This window comes from Arvicola amphibius, chromosome 6 (genome assembly GCF_903992535.2).
Source record: "Arvicola amphibius chromosome 6, mArvAmp1.2, whole genome shotgun sequence".
NCBI classification, from domain to species: Eukaryota; Metazoa; Chordata; class Mammalia; order Rodentia; family Cricetidae; genus Arvicola; species Arvicola amphibius.
In genome coordinates this window covers 124,567,856-124,579,379 of record NC_052052.2, presented here as the reverse complement: position 1 = coordinate 124,579,379, position 11,524 = coordinate 124,567,856, and the positions used below count along the sequence as shown (strand labels likewise).

The window sequence follows — 11,524 nt, the reverse complement described above, 5'->3', positions numbered from 1 at the left end:
CACCTGAGGCAAGAAACTTGGACTGTGTCATTGGGGAATTCTGGTTCCTCTTTACTTTGGGGAAATTAAAGTACACCAAAGGGATTTGTTTGTTTTCATGCCCATTTAAGGTTGTGGCGGGACGGGGGAAGGGTGTCAGGAAATTTTAGGCATTGCAGTGCCCAAACAAGAAATTTTAGCAATACTTTAGTTCTGAGTTCTTCTGTTTTCCTAATAGTTTCATCAGGACAATCTTGTTAGATTTTTAGAAGTCACTAAGGATGGAAAAATCATTATATTGGAGAAAAGAGAACATAGCCTGAGATCATCTACGGCTCAAATTCAAATAGTATTTTCCTCAATACTTTGAATGACTCGATTTTGATGGAGTAACTGCAATCCAGGTGGTGTTTCAGACTAAGAAGTTAAAGTTATTCGGCAGTGCTCAAATTATATAATAAAAATTGAACTAATCAAGAGAACAAAGTCATGTGGCAGTAACATTCCTCTTGGACTTTTTGTTTTGTTTTGTTTGTTTTTGCCTGTGTAATTTTTCTTCACATGCCCTTTGGGTTTTTCTCCTTGGGAAGGGGATGGAATAACGGCAAGTCTGTAAACCTTCCAAGAAGCAGTCAAGAAGGTAGGGGCATGCGGGTGACTGTGTTCTAAGCGTAACCTTGTGTGGCGGTGTGTCTTTCTAGAGCCTAACATTCGCTCTTTTGCTTCTTTCCAGCACTTGTACAATTTTTTGGCCCAGCCCAACACCATCGTTCACCTGGACTTATCTAACACAGAATGTTCTCTGGAATTGGTAATGCTCTTTCTACGCCTTGGGCTCTCAGGACGCCTCTCTGATGGGGTGGAGTCCCGTCTCTTTAGTAAAGTATTCCCATGGGCCTAGGATTCTGTGGAAGTGACAACGTCCGTCCTTTTCTTCCTCAGGTGTGTAGTGCTCTTCTCCGGGGGTGCCTTCAGTGTCTAGCTGTGCTCAATCTCTCCAGATCCGTCTTCTCTCACAGGTATGGCTGTCTCCTTGCTACCGATGCTATCTTAGAGCCCCTTCTGCTAATGAGGTGTGAGGTTAGTGAGCATAGAGTGTTTGATGGCAGGAGAATTGGTTGTTGCTTAAGACAGAGTCTCACACTGTAGCCTGGTTTCAAACTCATGCCAGTCTTCCTGTCTTGACCTCCCAAGAGCCCGGATTACAGGTTTGTAGACCATCATACCTGGCTTGGGAACTAAATGTTGTACATGGAAGATGGTCTTAAATCATAGCTGTAAGTTTTTGGGTCTTGAAAATTAAAGGTTTTTTGTTGTTGTTGTTGTTGCATCTTAAAACACAACTTAAGGGGCCTTGTCTCTAATGTTAGCCTTCTTATATGAACTGTAGATATGTGTGTGGATTCATATCTTGGTCAGGTACTCTCTTAATATAGTACAACCCTTTTTTAAAATATCTGTAGCTTTTTCTCAGTGATGAGGTTAGAAGAAAATATGTATGGCTTCTGGGAACAAACAAGAATGGTCACCTTGGAGCTCCCGGCTGTGATTTTGGGGAGGGGAGGGCTAATTATAGCGTCCCGGTTCCCTTGACATCTCAGCTCCAGACTTACCCCTGCTGACACAGAACATCAGATGCAGCGAGGATTTGTGAACAGCGGCCCCTTTGCATTGAGTGAGTGATGAAAAGCACTTGAGCTCACAGGTGCGGCATCTCTGGCCATTCTGTGCATTAGTCCCGTTCAACCCTCACCCTGCAGGACCGTGAATGCATGGCATCGATTATCTTCTGCCCATTGTACTCTTTAGTGATCTGAGGACCTGCCTAATCGTAATATTTTCTCCATATTTCCTAGTTAATCTTTTAAAAGCCTTCTATATTCAAGAGAATAACTTGACTTATTTGGAAAATTCAGTTTGGTGGCATGCTTTATTTCTATACTGTGCCTTGTAAATATTACCAATATACATTTCCAAATACTCTGGGTTCATTATTCAAGAGTGATAAAGACACTTCCCATATGGTGACACATGCCCGTAATCCTAGATGGTGGAGGCAGGGGGGTTGGTTAATCACATATTGAGTCTGGGAAAAGCCTAGACTACATAGTATTCTGTCTCAAACAAGCAAACATAACCGAATAGAAGAGAGAGGAAGAGACGGGCCCTTTTACATACCAAAAATACGCTTCCAAATCCTCAACAGAGTGACTTCGAGAATGTCAAAGTCTGGGAGACAGCATGGTGAGAGCGTGTTCAGCCTGGCTGTCCTGTCTTACGTGTTTAGAGGCAGGTCACGAAGCCTCACTTTGACAGAGCTGTCATTGACTGAGGAACTGAATTACAGGATGGCAGCTCCGCTTATAAAGGTTTCTGTATCATGAGCTCTTTGGAGTTCAGTTGCTGTGGTTTCTGCCATGACGGTATTCAGTGGCGCCATGCTTTGCGTGTAGCAGAACGGTGCTAACACATCGCCGTATCATCCAGATGAAAGATTGTGATTAAACCATTAATACTCAGCACCTTGCTTAGATAGAACCCCAGAAAGCACTTGGTAACTCTGTTAAGATTAGTGAGTGTGTACTGAGGCATAGATTGTTAGCTAGGCTTGTCAGATTTTGCTCCCAAATGATTTCATAGTTGTGCCCATCAGGAGAGGCTGGGTAGTTCTGAGGGTTCCATGTGGGCCAACCCTGTCACCTTCAGCCTGGGAGGAAGCATCCTTTATCTGGAAGATGGAAGGGGGGGCAGGGCAAGCCTGGCAGTGTGTGTCCTGGCTCAGAAAGCTGCCTTCTGAGAGTCACATCAGATCCTTTCACATTCCATTGGTCGCGGAGGCTCACAGGGCTAAGCCACCTGTCATGGGAGTGGTAAGAGGTCACTGTCTCTTTCTTATAAAGAGAAGTGAATATTAGGGAATGTTCGAACAACCCCAAAGCAGAGAAGCAGGAATACAAGGATTTCAAAACAGCAATGCAAACTGCACTTACTTACAATAAACAAACAAACAAACAAACAAATAAATAAAAAGGCAATACTATACAAGCTGGCAGGCTCTACTGTCTGGAAGCAGCTCTCTGAAATATCTAATATCATGTATCTGACCAGAATCCTGCTTATTCCTAGTTGACTTTTTCCCTTCTCAGGTCAAGATCCCCATGACTTACATTTTCCTTTCCAAATAGCTGGAGACTGTCACATTTTAAGACATTGATTTAGAAGCTCTCAAGTGTCACAGGTTTTTAAAGACCTCTGCGCATGCAAAATGCTGGTGACTATTATGTGGCAGACCTAGGCCCCTGAGGTGCCTGCTGCCCTCTGTATGACTTGCAATCATTTAAGTGGCATCATGGGCTTCAGCTAAGTGCTTCTTGCTGCGGAGCCAATCCCAGTTCTCAGAGAATGGAGCAAGCTAAGCCTGCAGTCTTCGCTGTTGGTGCTTGAGGCGAGTTCCTTTGCAAGCCATTCGGCTTTGATTCAGCAGCATGGCTTGATCCAGTTTTGACTGACACAGCAAGAGGAAGCGTTGTCCGGCCACTTCATTTTCTGCTTTGTCTTTATCCTAGTGTTTGGCCTGCAATGATTAGGTTTAAAGTGTGAATGTGGTAGACATGGGCTACTGGTCATGCAGGCTCGATGACATTCAGTTCCAAATCAGGTCACCCTCTCATTGAGTCCCCCTGTTTGACCAGCATTCGGTCCATAGTAAGAGTAAGATGTCTTCAAGACAAAACCAGCTGTGGTGGTGTATTCCTATTCTCTAGCACTTGGGAGGTGCAGACAGGAGGCAGAGGAGTTTGGGGTTGTCTTTAGCTATATAGTGAATTTAAGAGCAGTCTGGGTTGCCTGAGACTGTCTCAGAAAACAGAGCTGGATCTGTGACTCGGCGATAGAGCACTTGCCTCCAGTGCATGGAGTCATAGGTGGAGTCTCCAGCATTGTCAAAAGTCAAGAGACAAACAAGCAAATGAACTATCATTAAGTCCACTGCCCAATGCAGCGTCAGTCTGCACCACGGATACCGTCCAGTGGCAAAGGTTAATGAATGGACCTTAATGAATAACACATAATTCTAACCTCCTTTTTTCCATGTTTCTTGAAGATTAGTGGACTAAAATACAATGAGTTTATTAGATATCAGGGATAGAAATAAATTGTTTTATGGGTTTGAGGACCTTAAGTTAGCATTTAGACACTTGTTTCTTCTTTAAAGGTCTATTGGGGATATGACTTTGTAGATCTCACATCTGCATACCCAATAAGCAGGACAGATAGAATATAACCACTTGTTTGATTCTTGTCTTGTGTTTTGCTTTTTTGTCTTTTTTTCCTAGGAAAGGAAAGGAAGTCCCCTTATCTTTCAAGCAGTTTTTCAGCAGTTCTCTGGCTTTGATGCAAATCAATCTTTCAGGCACGAAACTGTCTCCGGAGCCCTTGAAGTGAGTGGTTCATCTGTTGTCTCGAGAGCTTTTACAGTTGCAGTAATGTGCCGGAAGGAAGGCAGAGCACGCCTGCGAGAAAGCCTTCTGAGGCAGGAGAGTGACTCACAGGCTGACAGTATTGGGCCCAATGGGTGTTGCTGTATCTCCGATTAGTCTTTCTGTGACTTTTAGCCTTCTGTAAAAGCTGTCACATAAAGGTTGTGTCCCGGGCATGTGTAGAAAGAGCACAGTGAACCCCATTCATGTGTAGTTAATGTGGAAAAGTGAGATAGTATCCCAGGTACTCCTGTCTTTTTAGACCTCTGTCCAGCCCATTTTGGTTACATTCTTTTGTGTATACCTTAACCAATGCTTAACTATTCCTACAACTACTAATAGTCAGATGTGCTATATATCATATATATATATATATACACATGTATATACGTATATAATACATGTATATACATATATACACACCACACACACACATATACAAGGACATCAGTTAGTAGCAAGATAGTTATGGAGGTGGAATAGGCAAAGTTTGGCTGGTGAGGTGGCTCAGCAGGAGTAAGCTCTTGCCACACAATCTTGACAACCTGAGCTTCGCAGGATCCATGTGAAAGTGGAAGGAGAAAACCGCCCCCCAAAAGTTGTCCTCAGACCTCCATATATGTGTTGTGACATACTCATACAACATCCACACATGCAAGCACGTACACACCCCTCAGGGTCAGTATCCTACATATATTCTTTTGCACTTTAATCATATTGTTGGCATACTCATTCAGCTAACATTTGTTTTGAACCCATCACATGCTTAGTCCTTTTTGCCCGTAGAGTAGATTAGGAGACTGGCATATTCAGGATAATTTTGGTGTACACAGTGTTTGATTCTTTAATTATTGCTGACCCTTGTACATGTAGAATAGGTATCCATTGGTTACTGTGGAGTTCTCACTGTGTGCCCAAGGCCTGAGAATTGCAGCAAGGACAAACTCCAAGAACCGCCCTTTGGGTCCTACATTCCCTTTACTCTTGCATTCTATGGGGTGGAGGTCCTTTCTCTGAAATCATCAGGAACAGGTGTTACTCCAGGTAGGAAATGCCTGGTAGGAAACGGTTAGTGTGCTTGCTTTCTGCCTTGTGTCCTGGTCAGTTTCGCATTTGGCTCTTTCCTTTCTGCTGCCTAAGTTTATCCTGAGGTCTTATTGAAGACTTTTTTCAGTTTGTGGAATTTATTTTTTTTAACTTGTTCTTACATTTATCTAGTGTGTGTGTGTGTGTGTGTGTGTGTGTGTGTGTGTGTGTGTGTGCCTGAGTATATGGTATATGTGTAGAGCTCAGAGGACAACTTGCAGGAACTGAGTCTGTCAATCATCAGAGTGACTGGAATTGAAATCAGGTCATCAGACCTGGCAGCAGGCGCCTTTACCCACAGAGCCTCCGTTCTGTACAATTTAAGAGCTGCTTGGCACGTGGAGATCCAGGTGTGCTCAACTCTATTGGAATTTACAGGACTGATTTGTAGCAGTGGAATCAATCCACTTTTGCGCTTTGCTATCTGGGCAGTGTACCCAGTCCCCTCAATCTGCGGACAAGAGATAGCATCTGCATTGTCCTGCAGGTGGCTGGACTGTCAGTATCCTGGGCACAGCTACACGACACGGGCCTCCTCATCTCCAGGGTGTCTGTAGCCTCACCTGCACATTCTGTTAAGTGACTTATCAAACTCATTTAGCTCTCGTTTCACCCTGTGGAAAACTATGGGGCCCGACACCCTCTCTGTCTATTCCTTAGGGAAAGCCAGCCTTCCTGTGCTACACTAATAGCAATCACCTAATAATATTCCGTAAGGATCATTAAAGCTGTTCACAAGCAGATGCAGGTGGGACTTTATCTGCGATGAACACAATTTGATTTCAGTATGCAATTAGGTGGGCTGTGGATTTATTTGCATAGGAATAGCAGTATTTTCAAGGCTTGCATTTATGATGGAGTCACCTCCTGTCAGAGAGAAGAATGCAGAAGTGTCACGTGCCCACGGTTGTCAGAGACAGAATGCAGTTGGCATTTTCAAAAAGTGAGAGGGTGCTTGGTGTCTGACCCGGGTTTTAGAAAATGTGTTCATTCTCCAGGCTTTATTCAGTGTGCTTGCTGTGCGTGCGTGCGTGTGTGTCTGTGTGTGTGTGTGTGTGTGTGTGTGTGTGTGTGTATGTGTGTATGTGTATGATTGCTTGTGATTGTGTGTGATTGCTTTGTGTGGGTGAGAATGCTAGCGTGTGTATATTGTCATTCTTCATGTGAAGTTATCCCTAATATGTGTGCCTAACGTGTGCTTCCTTCCCTCAGGGCACTGCTCTTGGGCCTGGCCTGCAATCATAGCTTGAAGGGGGTCTCTCTGGACCTCAGCAACTGTGAGGTAAGACCACCCTGACAGCACGCTGGAGCAGACAACGGCCTCAACATTGTTTTTGCGTTCTTCCTGGGAAAGTGGGATACTGTGATTCCACAGGGAAAAATGAAGCAGAAAAACACATTATACAAGTGTCACATATTCTGTGCTTTGCAATTTTATCGATAAGTCACCATCGAACACCTTCCCAATTACATTCAAGAATGCTTTTAATGACTTTCCCCTCATTCTTGGCGCCTGTTGCCTGAGTGTTTTATGATGAATCCCCATGATCCAAAGTCACAAACTAGCTTCACCATTGTGAAATGCAGCACACCACACTGCTTTCAGGAGACACAGTGCAAAGCTGATTTTGGATTTGTAGGATGTAAAACAGAATGGCTCTCTTCTTATTAACTCTTTTTAATAGCTTAGCATCTCTTGAAATTACACGGAAGCTCTGAGTGCTTCCAGTCGGGGAGCCCTCAGAGAAGAGCTGAGGCTAACGTGTGTGTTAGTGGACACTTAAGACTGTCCTCTTCTGGAACTGTCAGTTCATGTGGACATCATCAAGACAATCCTGGCTTTGCCCGGTGTGTCCTCCCAGTCTCTTCTTCCCGGGCTGTCTCTTTTCCTGTTTGTGCCTTTAGGTTTACTCTGCCATGGTCTCCACTAGCCCCTCTCCTCCTTAAGGCCACCACTTTGAGGACCTAAGTCAATCAAGGCCAGTCTTCCTAATAAACCCATCAGACTGTGTCATCTTAGGTGGCTTGGCTGATGTATTAGTCACTCGGCTCATTTCTGTGGCAAACATCTGACAAAGGGAACTTAAGCAAGCCAGGTTTATCTTGGCTCACTGTTCAAGGCTGCAATCAATCATCTCAGGAAGGTACGGTGCAGAGAACCAAGCAGCTGTGGCGCTGTTGCCATAGCCAGGAAGCAGGCAGCAATGGATGCTGGTGCTGTTTATCTTCTTCACTCAATCCAGGACCTCCAGTTCAAGGGCTGGTTCTGCCTATATCATGTGAAACTTTTTCTGGAAATGCCCCCACCAGGCATGCCCAGAACTGTGCCTCCTAAGTGATTCCAGTTATGGTCTGGGTTGATAATGAGCCATCACTGATGACGTCACTGAATTTCTGTGTTTGTGTGTGATAGAATATTAGCGTTCCCCTAGGAAGATGTCACAAGATCCGAAGGAACTCTGTTGGGAAAGTACCCTAAGTCACCCTCTTTGGCTGTTCCTGTCTGTCTCGCTGCCTATCATTTCTTAGTTGAGATGCAGCACTAAACGATTATAAAACTAGCTCTTGTTTGCTTTCCTTGCCTGGTTATGGCTTTCTGGAAGGCATTGTTTGTGTCATACGTACATACATGGTCTTCCTTACTGATTCACCAAATGCCAGGCACCAAGCCAACACTAGATACTGAGATTTACACACACACACACACACACACACACACATAGTCTAGAAATTGACAAGCCTGAAATTGTTTTATATGAAATATCAGTGTTGCATTTTTCTTGAGTTTTAGTGTGAAGGTCACTTTTGTGACATATTAATCTTATTGTCGTGGAAAAGCAAAGCTCTACAAAAGCTGAAAAAGCAAAAATAACTCTAGAATATCAATTTTGAGTAATGGAATTGTGAATGCAATCATTGGCCCATCCTTTAAAAGACAGACATGTAGTAGAAACCAACTCCAGCAGCATGAACATTTTTCTAAGGGTGTGCCTGTAATATAAAACATTTATTTGGGAACAAGGTGATGGGGTCTGTTAAGAGTCAATCTCTCAGGAACAGGAAGTTGGCGAGAGAACCATGACCAAACACCAACCAAACTACCTTAGCTGTGACTCAGCTGTGCTCTTTCAGCCCTGCTGAGATAATTTTGTCCCCATGATCAAGATGTGACAGGTGTGAGTGGCCTGCCGGTCTCATGTACAGATGAGGAAATGGTGAAATCTAAAGTACTGGAAACAGTCTGGCTCTCTGATGGACTCCGTTAATACCAATATTGGTAATCGGTAGAACATTGAACGTGTTTAGACAGATTCTTCTGAGCAGTTTGAGACAGGACATTGCTCAAAGTTCACCTGCCAGGTGAACTTGGTTTAAAACTGGTTCTTAACCCCACAGTGGTGGAGCACACCTTTAATCCCAGCACTTGGGAGGCAGAAGCAGGTGGATCTCTGTGAGTTTGAGGCCAGCCTGGTCTACAGAGTCAGTTTTAGGTCGTCCAAGGCTACACAGAAAAACCCAGTCTTAAAAAACAAAACAAAGACAAAAATAACTTGTTCTTAAATGTCTTCTTATTTCTTGAAAATATTTTGAAGGTATTATTAGATGAACCATATAAAATATTTTCATAGACTAAAAATGTCAGATAGGCCAGGCATGGTGATACACTCCTGAAATCCATGCATTAGGAGAGCAGAGGATGTATTTAGGGGCAGGGGCATCACAGCAGTTTCTGTGGGCAATTTTATAAAAGTCAACCTAACTACCTGCAGGCCTTTGAGCTTATAGTTTTCTTTTTATGAAGATGGGGTTCTAGGTCAAATGATTAATTTTGACAGTGGGATTGACCATTATTGTTATGATAATTTTTCCTTAATATGAGTCTTTCATTTATGGGTTATAGGAAAATTTACAATGCTGAGAAAACAAGCATTAGAGGTGACAAAACCCTATGTTTATCCAGTTTTAGAGTGGAAGTTACAGGACCAGTGACCACACTTCCTGCATATGTGTTACACGGCTACTCACTAAAATTGCGGCAACACAAAATTATCGTTCTAAGCTGTTGCGGTACTGTCTTCTATACTTCCTTCTTAGGGCTCGGTGTCGAAATATAAGTGGATGTCTTCACAACACAGTCAACCTCCCAAAAGGGTATTTGGAGTAACAAGATAATCCATGTTGGGACCTTTGCTCTTTCCTGGGTTTAACCATCAACCCCCAGTTTGGGGTACTAAGGCATTATGCATTGCTCTCAGAAGGAAGCTTTTCTTAACATAGAAATATTCTTTTGCTATTAATCCTCTGTTTCTTTATCTCAGATGTAGCTTCCTTCAGTCTTAGTATGCTGGTCAAAATCATGGAATAATTCTAGAACACTTAACTTTTTCCCCATGATCAGATAAATACAGTTTTTAAAACAGGAGTGAAAGATACATTAAATTTTTAAGAGACAGGGTATCTGGTAGACAGTTCTCAGATTTGCTTTATTGCCAAGGCTGACCGTGAACTGACAATCCCAGGATTAGGACTGCAGGCATATGCTTGCAAGAATGTGCTATGACATTCATGTCCCCATTAGATACGTGCTGAGAGCTGTATCATCTACAGCCATCTACAGTGCTCCACCTCCATAAGAGGGCACACTCATGGAAGAAGAGTAATTAAATTGTTAGTGCTGCAGGAACACTTAACTGCCCTATGACTCCCCCCACTTTTTTGAGGCAGGATCTTACACATTCCTGGATGTGTAAGGGAATCTCTATGTAGACCAGGTAGACCAGCCTCAAATGTATAGCAATCCCTACATGTCAGATTTTTAAGTGTGTACCACCACGATGGCTCCATTCTGCTTATTTTTCCTTATCTGTTGGTTATTGTTTGTCTTGCTCTCTGACTAGAACTCACCACGTAGCACAATCGGGTTCAAACTCACCGTCTTCCTGCAGTGGTTCCCGAGTGTGGGATTATAAATGTACTACCAGCCACTACCATACCCAGCTCAATCTTGCTTTCTTTTAAGCAATGCTCGTGTGTGTGATGCAAATGAGCATGATTTAAAAACCAGTTTTATATTCACATATGCACATATGACTCTTATTATGCAAATTCATTTAAAAGGATTTTCATTTACAGTTAATGGAAAAGCTTTTACTGTATTGGGAAAGCTTTAAGGGAATTTGGGCCACCTGATAACTTATAAATGTAATTGACTATTCTCAATAACTGAAGATGAGTATTACAATTTTTGGATTGTGTTTGAAAGCACCTTCTAGTTGGAAGTGTCTCTTGGATTTGACTTGTTAAGCTGTGTGTTGAGAGAGACTTCAGCTTAGCCTTCATTCTTGTTCTGCCTGCTGTTGATAATGCTCTTTGTCTTTTCCTCCTTGGGCTTCCCTTAGCTTGGCCACTGTGTAAGTACTTCATGCATCAATAACTTAGGATGTGTTCAACTATTTTATTGTATTTAAGTGTCAAAAATATGCTAGTTTTGTGATTCTATGATACAAATACATCACTAAAGATAGTTACAAAATGAACAGAAGCAATCACTACATGTCATTTGCATTTTCTGTTTCTGTGAATGGAATATATATATGTACATATACATATATATACATATATAAGTAGTGATAAAGTGTAGGAATTTTCTTATACGATTTTATTTCTCCACAAAGAGCCATTGTCGGCACATAGCACCTGAGAAAAGCCAATGGAACTTGAACTTATCGTCTTAAATTTGCCTCCTTTTCATGCTCTGAATATCACGTGTCTCTTGAGCCATTTGTTTGAATGGCTTCTACTTTAGTTTGGGCATTGTGTTAGGCAGATTCGCTTCAAGGGATAGCAAAGCTGTAACTAGGGCACTGTACCACAAGAGCTATTTATGGTGAAGAATCTGCTTTTCTTTTCTGTTTACTTTTAAAGTTGGCAGTCTTCAAGTGACACTTTTATAAAACATATTTAGAATCAATTCCTAGAAA

At 42.6% G+C, this 11,524-nt stretch overlaps 1 protein-coding gene across 1 annotated transcript in view; it reads left to right on the top strand.

Annotated features, from left to right (window-relative positions):
• Window positions 1-11,524, top strand: part of Carmil1 (capping protein regulator and myosin 1 linker 1) — a 274,817-nt gene that overhangs the window by 175,867 nt on the left and 87,426 nt on the right. The window contains 4 exon segments of the mRNA XM_038333283.1: window positions 713-790; window positions 922-998; window positions 4,314-4,418; window positions 6,756-6,825. Coding sequence (XP_038189211.1) covers window positions 713-790; window positions 922-998; window positions 4,314-4,418; window positions 6,756-6,825 — 330 coding nt within the window.